The sequence below is a fragment of the Vulpes lagopus genome, chromosome 7 (genome assembly GCF_018345385.1).
Source record: "Vulpes lagopus strain Blue_001 chromosome 7, ASM1834538v1, whole genome shotgun sequence".
NCBI classification, from domain to species: Eukaryota; Metazoa; Chordata; class Mammalia; order Carnivora; family Canidae; genus Vulpes; species Vulpes lagopus.
The window spans coordinates 129,037,672-129,050,123 of record NC_054830.1 but is presented as its reverse complement, the minus strand read 5'-3'; the positions used below and the strand labels follow the sequence as shown (position 1 = coordinate 129,050,123).

At 45.0% G+C, this 12,452-nt stretch overlaps 1 protein-coding gene across 2 annotated transcripts in view; it reads left to right on the top strand.

Moving 5' to 3' along the window:
- Positions 1-12,452, top strand: part of ADAMTS2 (ADAM metallopeptidase with thrombospondin type 1 motif 2) — a 231,809-nt gene that overhangs the window by 174,348 nt on the left and 45,009 nt on the right. For both annotated transcript variants that reach the window (XM_041761970.1, XM_041761971.1), the window contains exons 6-9: positions 1,114-1,270; positions 10,092-10,197; positions 10,820-10,963; positions 11,358-11,490. In XM_041761970.1, coding sequence (XP_041617904.1) covers positions 1,114-1,270; positions 10,092-10,197; positions 10,820-10,963; positions 11,358-11,490 — 540 coding nt within the window. The remainder of the gene's footprint in view (positions 1-1,113; positions 1,271-10,091; positions 10,198-10,819; positions 10,964-11,357; positions 11,491-12,452) is intronic.

The window sequence follows — 12,452 nt, the reverse complement described above, 5'->3', positions numbered from 1 at the left end:
AACTAGTGCACCATCTTGTAAGTCATTGACTTGGATCATGCATGAGAACCCTGGCAGTGACTAGTCCTCCCTGGCCATGAGTTATTCTTCCTTCTTCTGGAACAGCCTGGCTTACCAACAATACCTTTATCTACTCTTTGCTACTTATATTCAGGAAAAAGAATATGTGGCTATGCTTGATGGGTGTATTAATGCCAGGGCAGAAACAGAACTTCCTGCATACATGTCTACTAAGGAATGAATATCTCTGCTTTATGGACAGATGGATCCTTAAAGAGAAGCACATGCTCAGGACTCTGTGTAGAAAGAACTATTCAGTGGTGGGAGTTTGTCGTGAGAGGAGTGTATACACTGCCTGGTATGAGGACAGCAAAGAGGAAAGGAAAGCACACCCCATATAGGAGCCTTGCTTTGGGGACAATATGGTGTATGTTTTGTTTGGGGAGGCAGTTTAGGATAGGGGTTGAATATAGATCTTTAGGTTTCCTAGCTGTATGACTAAGGGCAAATTACTTGACCTTTCTGAGCCTCAGTTTCCTGCTTGTCAGGGTGGTTGTGAGGACTGAATGAGAACTCCTATCTGCTGCAGTTTTTTCCCTCCATTGTGTTTGTGTTGTTTTCTGTAATTCCTTCAAACAGGGGTAAACATAAGGCTCCCTTTCCCTTGTTGGGCTTGCACATTACATTGAGAGTTCCATCTCTCCTGCCCTGGATCCTGCCAGAACCGTGAGCTCTTCAGCATGAGGTCCACATTGCATTTGCCTCCTGTCCAAGGCCAGCATAGAGTAAGAGCCTGATAGACTGCAGGAACCCTGGAAGCAGCCTATGTGCGATGGACTGTGTGAGGCCTCAGATGACCTCAGAGCTTGCTACCACATCTTATGTGAAAAGTGGGCAGTGGGTGTGGAAACCCAGGCAGACGTGTATGACTGGGGAGCCTTTCATCTGCTCAGAAGAGTGGAGCCAAGTGAGAGATGGGTCCCCAGGGGGACTGAACTCAAGGCTACCTGGACCAAGCCCCCAGTAGAGGGGGTCTGTGCACTACAGCTGGCTCATCCCCATCTGGTCCTCCAAATGCTAATCCCTCACTTCCGTGTCTCCCCCCTCCTGCAGTCCATGAGCCTCATTGAGATTGGGAATCCCTCTCAGAGCCTGGAGAATGTCTGCCGCTGGGCTTACCTCCAACAGAAGCCGGACACAGGTCATGATGAGTACCACGATCACGCCATCTTCCTCACACGGCAGGACTTCGGGCCTTCGGGCATGCAAGGTGAGCCTCACTTCTGCAGGGGCACAGAAAGGAGGAAGGCTGGGCATGAACCACTGGCCCTGGTGAGGGCCTCTGGCAGCCTTAATCCAGGCTGGGAAGGGTGTCAGGGCAGAGAGAGGCTATGGCCATCTTAGCCAGTAAGGGGCTGTGTAAGTGCTGGTGACCTCCTGACTCATTGAAAACCACCAGGGCCTCTACCATTTCCCCCAGGAAACTGCATCCCTCGGGGGAGAGTAAAAAAAATCAAAGGTGGTGAAATGAGTAGAGCCTGGGGCTGGCAGCCTAGAGACCAGACAAGATCCAAGGCAGGGTTATTTGCTTCCCCCCATTTTTAAAAAACAAACTTGAATAATTTCTCTACATTTAGAAGTTAAGGATTTCACTTAAAAATTCAAACTATATAAAACTGACAGATCTAAAAGAAAAAATTGACAATGCCTGCAAGTATAATTGAAGATTTTAACACATTCTTAAGTAACTGATAAAACCAGGGGTAAGAACATTGTTAAGGTTAAAGAAGACTTGAATGAAGAAACAAACTCACCAAACAACTGAGGAATACGTACTTTTGATGAGTGCAGCATTAAACCATACCAAAGCAGACTATGTGAGGCCATCAGCAAATCTCAACAAAATACAGAAGATCGAAACCGCACAGAATATGTGTGGCCACACTTATTGTAGACCACACTGGAAAAGAAAGATAACTAGAAAAACTATGAATGCTTGAAAATTAGACAACATGCTCATCAGTAATCTGTAGTTCAAAGAAGTAATGGTAGAAATTAAGAATATATTTTTAAACAAAATGATGACACTATGACATATCAAAACTCGTGGATGTAACTAACAATGATTAAACTGATACTTGTTAACCTTATTTCATTAGAAGAAAGGGCTGAAGGGTCAATCATAGAAATACCTATCTCAAGAAATTCAAAAAAGAACAGTTAACTAAACTCAACAAAAATAGAAGGAAAGAAATTATAAGTGTAAGAAATGGAAAACATTTGTAAAGAAAATCAATAAGACCAAAATTTGGTTGTTTGAAAAGTATGAATTAGAACTGGAATGCCTCCAGCCATGCTAGTTTAAAAAAGAAAGGAGGAAAACACAGATTTACTAAGATGAGAAATGTAAAAGAGACATCATTACAAATGTTACTTTAAAGAGGTACTAAGATAATGAGAAGGTATTTTGAACATCATGATGTTGATAAATTTGTTAATTTAGATGCAAGGTACAAATTCTTTGACAAAACATAAAATCTGAGAAAAAAAGGAAAATCTGAGTAGTCTCATATCAACAACAATACTGAATTTATGATTAAAAGCCTTCCTTCAGAGTAAATTCCAGGGCTTGATAGCTTCAACAGAGAATTTTTCCTAATTTTTAAGGAAGAGTAATATCAATCATACCCAAATCTCACAGAATGAAAAAAGAAGGAACATTTTTTCCAACGGATTTTATACGGCCTGCTAACATTAATACAAAATCTGAGATGGACATTACAAAACAAACATATCTCTCCCATGAGTATATATACAAAATCTCAAACAAAATACTAGCAAATCAAATCCAGTGCTACATATAAAAAGCACTATATGACAGTGAATTTGGGCTTATCCTAGGAATGCAAGGCTTAACATATGAAAATCAATCATTGTAATTCACCAAGTTAATAGAACAAAGGAGAAAAGCTTATAGAATCATCTCAATTGATTCAGAAAAAGTATTTGACAAAAATCAATATCCATTTATGATCAAATGTCTTATTGACTAGGAACAGAAAAAAATGTTCTAAATGTTATAAAGGATACTTACCAGAAAAAAAGCTCTAGCAAACATCATATATAAAGGTGAAATGTTGAAAGTATTTCCTTTAGACCTGAGAATGGGTCAAGAATACTTGCTATCACCACATCTGTTCAACATTATAGTGCAGGTCCCAGCCAGTGAAATAAGGCAAAATAAATAAATAAATAAAAATATAAGGGTCAGAAAGAAAGAAATCAAATTCTCATTTGAAGATAATATGCTTGTGTATGTAGAAAACCCAAAAGAATCTACAAGTAAATTATTAGCATTATTGAGTAATTTTCTGGATATAATGTCAACATAAAAATCAATTGAATTTCTGTATTCTAACAGCAAAAAAAATAAAATTTAAAAACTAGTGCCACTTAGAATAATAAAAGAATAAAAAACAGCAAACACCTAGGAATAAGTTTAACAAAAGGTATCCAAGATCTGGACCTGAAAACTACAAAGCATGCGTACAGAAGTTATAAAAGATGAAATCATTGAAGAATTATGCTATGCTAATGGATAGAGAAACTCACTATTGAAAGAAATCAATTTTCTCCAAACTGACCTGCAAGAGAACACAAGTGCAGTCTAGAGCAGGTTAGATCCAGCAGAATAGTTGGAGGATACCGACAAGTTGATTCTAATGTTCATCTGGAAATGCAGTGGGCCCAGTGCTCCCAAAAATACAGGAAGTAAAGAGTATATTTTGATATGCAAGGGTTGACAAATGTACCATTAGAACAGAACACAGAGTCCAGACTTGAACTTTCCCATGGATAGACGCTTGATTTATTGTGAAGTGGACGGGAAAGACGGTCTCTTTAACAAATGGTATCAGGTCAGGCAAATATCCCAACTGGGGGAAAATTCCCTTCCTTTTTTTAACTTAATTTTTTTCATTGAGATATAGTTGACATATATCATTATCTTAGCGTTAGGTGTAAAACATAATGATAGGATATATGTATATATTGTGAAATGATTGCCACGATAGTCTAGTTAATATCCACCACAATACATCGTGTCAAGATTTTTTCTTGTGATGAGAACTTTTAAGATCTACTCTCCTAGCAACTTTCAAATACACAAGACAGTTACCGTGACTGTTGTTTCCATGCTGTACATTACATCCTCAGATCTGATCTTATAACCAGAGGTTCATACCTTTTGACTCCCTTCACTCATTTTGCCCACCCCTCACCCTCTGCCTCTGTAGCTATGAGTTTGGCTTTTTTTTTTTTTTTTTTTTTTTTAGATTCCGCATATACATGAGATCACAGGGTAGTTGTTCTCTGCCTGACTTCTTTCAATTAGCATAATGCTCTCAAGGTCCTTCCACCTTGTTGTGAATGGCAGCATTTCCTTTTTATGGCTGAATGATATTCCAGTGTGTGCATACACCACATCTTCTGTATCCGTTCATCCACTGATGGGCACTTGGGTTGTTTCCACGTCTTGGCTATTGTAAGAACGCCGCAGTGAACATGGGGCTGTAGATAGCTTTTTGAGTTAGTATTTATGTTTCCTTCAGATAAATACCCAGAAGTAGAATTGCTGGATCACAAGGTAGTTCTATTTTTAAATTTTTCAAGGAACCTCCATACGGTTTTCCACAGTGGCTGCACCAAGTTACATTCCCACCAACAGTGCACGAGGCTTCCCTCTCCTCCTCATACTTGCCATTCTAACAGGGGTGGAGTGATACCTCATTGTGGTTTTGTCTTGCATTTCCCTGATGATGAGTAATGTTGAGCATCTTCTCATGTACCTGTTGGCCATCCGGACATCTTTGGAAAAATGTTTATTTAGGTCCTCTGCCCACTGTTAAATTGAGTTGCTTGTTTTTGCTATTAGTTGTTTGAGGTCCTTATATATTTTGGATATTAACTCTTTATCAGATATACAATTTACAAATACTTTCTCCTATTTTGAGAGAGGATGTCGTGGTTAGAGGCAGCAAGAAGGGCCTTCTGTGGTGCTGATACAGTTGTATTTCTTGACTGCGGAGGTGGTTACACAGGTGTGATCCCTTTGTGATGATTCACTTGTTGTATCTTATGACTTGTGAATTTTTATGGATGTATATCAGACTTCAAAAGAAACAGCTTTTAAAAACTATATAAAAATATATTTAGAAGAGTGGACCCATTTTACCCCATTCCCATTTTCTACAGATACTCATTTTTATAGTTTCTGATTGTTCTAGTGATTCTTTTATAAAAATAAGTATATTTAGGGGCACCTAGGTGGCTCAGTTGGTTAAGCATCTGCCTTTGGCTCAGGTGATCATCCCAGGGTCCTGGGATTGAGTCCCACATCAGGCTCCCTGCTCTGTGGGGAGCCTGCTTCTCCCTCTTCCTTTGCCTGCTGCTCCCCCTGCTTGTGCTCTCTCCCTCTCTTTCTCTCTCAAATAAATAAATAAAATCATTTTAAAAATACATATATATAATGTACATGCTCATTACATCCACCACTTACTGGCCATGAATTTTTATACTTACTGCTCTGCATCTTGCTCTACTCTTTGAACCTTTAGCTTCCTTCTGCTGACCACTTGCTCATATTTGCATAACTAGGGAGACTTCCTGAGTTATGATCAGAGCCCAAATCAGTTTATATTAACAAAACATCTCTCTGGCACTGCAGCTGCCCTCTTTGCCACATAGATTGGCACCACAGTAGGATTCAAGTGGGAACACAGAATGTAATTCCAGATCCTACTGAGCCCAGAGTAAGGCTCCTACTTAGAGTTGGTGCCTCTTCATTTTGAGGGGCTGCTAGCACCCTGCAAGCCTTACAGCAGTGAGCTAGGTGACAGAGTGCCCTTTTGGTGCTTTTGTCCAGGTGACATCTCTTTTGGGGAGCAAAACTGTTCCATAGGGAGAGAAACCACCATAAGTTCTCTAGACAGTGACCTCATCCTTTGTTTCAAAATGTAAAAACACAGATAAGGATGGCCAGACATTTTTTTTTAACCTTATACCATGAAAAAGACCAAGATGCAAAACAAAATTGGAGAACTGACTCTAGAGGAGGTAGAGATAATTTAGAGACTGGGGGAGAACTTTTTTAAAAAGTAATCATTCCCAGAATGTTTGAGGAAATACATCCATAAACCCAGCACAGGTTGCTAGGAAGAATTAGAGAACAGCAAAGAATTTTTATGAAACTAAAGATATAATGGGTAAAATAGAAAATTCAGAAACTGAAATAAAAAGTCAAGGATAGGGATACCTGGGTGGCCCGGTTGGTTAAGTGTCCAACTCTTGATTTCAGCTTAGGTCATGATCTCAGGGTTGTGAGATCGAGCTCAGCACAGAGTCTGCTTAAGATTCTCCCTCTTCAAGACACAAAGAGATGGAAAAATATTCCATGCTCATGGATTGGCAGAATTAATATTGTAAAAATGTCAATGTTACCCAGGGCAATTTATACGTTTAATGCAATCCCTATCAAAATACCATGGACTTTCTTCAGAGAGTTAGAACAAATTATTTTAAGATTTGTGTGGAATCAGAAAAGACCCCGAATAGCCAGGGGAATTTTAAAAAAGAAAACCATAGCTGGGGGCATCACAATGCCAGATTTCAGGTTGTACTACAAAGCTGTGGTCATCAAGACAGTGTGGTACTGGCACAAAAACAGACACATAGATCAATGGAACAGAATAGAGAACCCAGAAGTGGACCCTGAAATGTACGGTCATCTAATATTCGATAAAGGAGGAAAGACTATCCATTGGAAGAAAGACAGTCTCTTCAATAAATGGTGCTGGGAAAATTGGACATCCACATGCAGAAGAATGAAACTGGACCACTCTCTTTCACCATACACAAAGATAAACTCAAAATGGATGAGAGATCTAAATGTGAGACAAGATTCCATCAAAATCCTAGAGGAGAACACAGGCAACACCCTTTTTGAACTTGGCCACAGTAATTTCTTGCAAGATACATCCACAAAGGCAAAAGAAACAAAAGCAAAAATGAACTATTGGGACTTCATCAAGATAAGAAGCTTTTGCACAGCAAAGGATACAGTCAACAAAACTAAAAGACAACCTACAGAATGGGAGAAGATATTTGCAAATGACATATCAGATAAAGGGCTAGTTTCCAAAGTCTATAAAGAACTTATTAAACTCAACACCAAAGAAACAAACAATCCAATCATGAAATGGGCAAAAGACATGAAGAGAAATCTCACAGAGGAAGACATGGACATGGCCAACAAGCACATGAGAAAATGCTCTGCATCACTTGCCATCAGGGAAATACAAATCAAAACCACAATGAGATACCACCTCACACCAGTGAGAATGGGGAAAATTAACAAGGCAGGAAACAACAAATGTTGGAGAGGATGCGGAGAAAAGGGAACCCTCTTACACTGTTGGTGGGAATGTGAACTGGCGCAGCCACTCTGGAAAACTGTGTGGAGGTTCCTCAAAGAGTTAAAAATAGACCTGCCCTACGACCCAGCAATTGCACTGTTGGGGATTTACCCCAAAGATTCAGATGCAATGAAACGTCGGGACACCTGCACCCCGATGTTTCTATCAGCAATGGCCACAATAGCCAAACTGTGGAAGGAGCCTCGGTGTCCATCGAAAGAGGAATGGATAAAGAAGATGTGGTTTATGTATACAATGGACTATTACTCAGCAATTAGAAACAACAAATACCCACCATTTGCTTCAACGTGGATGGAACTGGAGGGTATTATGCTGAGTGAAATAAGTCAATCAGAGAAGGACAAACAGTGTATGTTCTCATTCATTTGGGGAATATGAATAATAGTGAAAGGGAATATAAAGGAAGGGAGAAGAAATGTTGGGAAATATCAGGAAGGGAGACAGAACATAAAGACTCCTAACTCGGGGAAACGAACTAGGGGTGGTGGAAGGGGAGGAGGGCGGGTGTTGGAGGGGAATGGGTGACGGGCACTGAGGTGGACACTTGACGGGATGAGCACTGGGTGTTTTTCTGTATGTTGGTAAATTGAACACCAATAAAAGTTAATTAAAAAAAATAACTTTTACCATAAAATATACTATTATACATTCATAAAAAAAAAAAAAAAGATTCTCCCTCTTCCTCTCCTTTTGCTCCTCCCCTGCTTGTGTATGCTCTCTCGTTCACTGTCTAAATAAATAAATAAATAAATAAATAAATCCTTAAAAAAAGTCAAAGACATCCAAAAAAATTAAAATAGAAGAACAAAGACATAGAGGCTCAACCCAAGAGGTACAATATTTATCTAAAAGGATTTCCAGAAAGAAAGAACAACGACAAAATAAAATAAGTAGGAAGGGTATAAAGAAAAATATAAAGACACTTTTGCAAACCTTCAGATTGTAAAGACCCATGTAATATGCTAGGTAGTGTGAATATGTACATGCAGGCTTTGCATACAGCGAACAAAGAGATCTCAAAGTTTGACTCTAGGACACTGATTCCACAGCAATCATCTTAAAATCTGCAGAGCAAAAAATACTTTAAGATACGGATTTTCTTGTTTAATATAAGGGAGAAAAGACAGTGGTTCAATTACCATGCTTTTACAAACAAATCCAGCACCCACACACCCTGGGTTACCAAGCCCCCTGTCCCTTCTTCTCTCTTCTTCCCTTTGAACAAATTGCCTTGAGATCTCCCCATGGGATCTGTGAGAAGTGAGGCTAGGTCAGGGTTCCTAGGGCAGAGGCTCCTTGCTTGGTGGGTCTCTAGGTGATATCTTAGCAGAGACCTCCTTCTGCACACACAGCTCTGTACGCACTTCTTTATCTTGTCCGGGAGCAAGTGGCTAGGCTCTTTTCTCTGGTTTTCCTCAGTGTTGGGTACAGTCTCAGTCACATGCCCCTTTCCAGCCTACCCCTTCTCATTGATGGGAATGCTATCCTCTGTCTTCCTTGGAGACACCCAAAGAACAACCCCACTCCGTGATCAGATTCAGCCCCCAGGGGGATCAGCTGTCCCATACGACAGCCACCTGCAGGCCTTCTCACCCCCCTGCTTGGGCTGTTCTAGTACATTCCTCAGTCCTCCCCTTGGTCCCTATGTGTGTCTCTATTTCCTGACTACTTTGGGCCACATAATGTAACTGGGTCGGCAAAATGCACTGTGTCTCCTCACCATTACCTGTGAATTCAGTGGTTCTTCTAAGCCACTTGAGTGGGGATGGGGCTGGGCTGGCTAAGGGCAGGGGGGTCCTTGGGCATCTTATGTCAAAGGGATGTGGCCTGCTGCAGCCACCCCTGCCCACTCCCACTCCCCACCCTCTGCCTCTGTGAGTACCTTGCGTATGTCCAGCTCCTTTCCCTCAGACCCCTGGAAGAGGGGAATCCTTCAGAAGGAATGTGGCTCAGAATCTCCTCAGCCAGAGTGCAGATTCACTGGCTGAGAGCAATGAGGGCCTCGTTGTCTGCAGCTAGTCTACTCTTCAGTCCTCTTGGCCCATCCTAGCTACATGACAGCCGGGCAGAGTGGCATGCCAGCTCTTGTCCCTGGGCTCTGCCCTTGAGCAGCTTCCTGGCCACTCTCACTGCTCCCTGTGTTTGCTATGGAAGCGGGACTAGCTAGGGTTTCGTAGGACCCAGAGAAGCCACGGAGGACCCAGAGAAGACCCTCTAGAGGGGGAATGGGCTCAGGGACCAGAGTTCCTATGGGCAGTAGGAGGAGATATAGAAGGGATGTGTTGCTTGGGGGCCAGAAGGACACTCAGCAAAGTGGGAGGTGGGAGGTGGCACGAAAGAGAACAGCAGGCAAGAAGCTGCCAAGGTGGCAGGGAGTTCTAGCAGTTGAGACCTATGCCTGAGAAACTGATCCTGGCTGCAGTGTGGACATTGACAGTCAGGGCTGAGGCCTGCCGCCTGGGGTGTATGTCACCTGAGCTGTGCCAGTTGGTTTGGCTCATTTGTTCTGGGGATGGTAGGAGGCACTGGGGCCAGGGCCTAGCCATTCAGTCATGGCTCTGGGCCCAGGAGCTAGAGCCGCACTTTGCCTCCTCCCAGGCTATGCTCCTGTCACTGGAATGTGCCACCCTGTCCGCAGCTGCACTCTGAACCACGAGGATGGCTTCTCCTCAGCATTCGTGGTGGCCCATGAGACTGGCCATGTGTAAGTGGCTTCACTTGTTGCATGGGGAAGATCATGGCTTGGTGGGGAAATGCCCTGTATCAGGAGCACTTGGGATGTGAAGTCCTGACCCCAGCACTGCAGAGAACAGGCCTGAGGTCCAGGTTCTACTGAGGCAACAAATCAAAAGACCAGTTGGGTGTTGGCGGCCTTCTAGGCATTATGCCATTCAAGCCCCCATTTACACATGAATAACTGGGGTTTTGAGGGAGTCTGGCCCAGAATTAAAGAGCTGGAGGTGGGGAAGCCACAACTCCATCCAGGTATGTAGCCCCCAAGCACCCCCTGAATTTGGGGAAACTGCAGGGCCGCTGGATCTGTGCAGGGATGTGAGTACATGCTGCTGAATGTGTGGAGGTTCTCGGGCCTCTGCTGTGTGCTCATGAACCAGCGCCCCTGGAGGGCAGGAAGCCAAGGGCTCCCACACACCCCTGGCTTGAAGAACCTAGCTGGTGGAAAACCTGGCTCAGGGCAGACCAGAGAAAGGAAAGGCACGGGGAGCCGCTGGGGGAGGCTGGGGTGGCCCCCTGGCTGCCTGGTCAGTGCAGCCCTCCCAGGGGAGGGTCCAGTGAGGCTGCCTTGCCCCCGGCCCCTTCCCGCACAGGCTGGGCATGGAGCACGACGGGCAGGGCAACCGCTGTGGCGACGAGGTGCGGCTGGGCAGCATCATGGCGCCCCTGGTGCAGGCAGCCTTCCATCGCTTCCACTGGTCCCGCTGCAGCCAGCAGGAGCTGAGCCGCTACCTGCAGTGAGTACCATCCTGTGTCCGCAGGACGACCCTATAGCCCTGGGCTCAGCTCTGGGAGGCAGGTGCCCCCGATGTGCCTGGGCCCCACCCGAACTCAGGCTCAGTCCTCCAGCCTAAGGTGTGGGGAAGGGAAGGGAGAGCCAGGAGGTTAGTGTTTGTGGTAGGCGAGGTCCCATGGTTAGGGGGCCCGGCCTTGGATGGAAAGTGGGCACTGCAGCAGCACCCTTAATGGGGTTCCTGGGTGGCTCCCATCAAGGAAGAGAGAGGCAACAGGGCTGAGGGCTGGAGTGTGCAGATGGGCCTCGTCCCATGGCTCTAGAAGGGCCTACAGCTGCCTCAGGGGCTGTACGCTCCCCCTGAAGGCTGCTTGCAGCACCCACGTGTCCCCTCACAGCTCCTATGACTGCCTGCGGGATGACCCGTTTGCCCACGACTGGCCGGCGCTGCCCCAGCTCCCCGGGCTGCACTACTCCATGAACGAGCAGTGCCGCTTTGACTTCGGCCTGGGCTACATGATGTGCACGGCGGTGAGTGTCAGGACGCCTCTGGGTACCCCTGCCCTGTCTGGCTAGCTTCTTAAGAGGTGGCTGGGGTTGGCATGGCTCTTGAGGGCAGGACGGAGCACGCTCTCCCTCTGTACCCGCTGCCTCTCACTGGCTCCGGCCCCCACTGCCCACCTGGCCAGTCCAGATGGGGTCCTAGTGATAAGGGGCTGTGACTGGGAGGTCAGCAAGGGTGGGGGGAGGGCTGCTGGTGAGGCCCCTGTGCTGCCTGCAGAGTTGGGGAGGCCTTCCCCAAGGAAGAAGTGAGTGTAAAGGCTGAGTGAAGGAGAGGACATTCCAGAAGGCAGGAATCATACGTGCAAAGATCTAGAGGTGAGGAAACAGCATACAGAGGAGCAACCACTTGTTACTGGGGTCTGGTGCCAGGGCAGAGCCAGCAGCAGGAAACCCGCGCATCAGAATTGACTGTACCTGCTGATCAGGGCCCACCCTGTCCAAGGCAGTGTGGCAAGAGCATTACTGTCTGTTAGCATCTGACCTAATGCTGCTCTCAACTGCAGGAAGGAAGGGAGAAAACAAAGTATTCCCATTTTACAAATGAGGAAACTGAGGACCTAGGTAACACGCCTAAGGCCACAGAGCAAGCAAGTGGTGGTACTGATGCAAGTGGTCTAAGCTCTTGCACAGCTGCCTAAAGAGCTTGGTGGGCTTGATTTTCATTGCCACAGGGAGCTCTAGAAATGTTTAGAGGGCAGTAGCATGGCCAGGTCTGAGTTTCAGGTGGATCCCTCAGGCACAACCTGGAGGAAGGGCTATGGATATAGCAAGCATAAAGGCCAGAGAAGAGGTGACTGTGGCGTCCAGGGAACAGAGGCCAAGGCTGAAGCAAGACAGGTACAGGGGGGAGGGCTTCAGGAGGTAGAGTCCTCAGCCCAGGGTCTATAGGTGCCCTTGGGGCCCCGCAGTGACAGCCCCTCCATGCCACT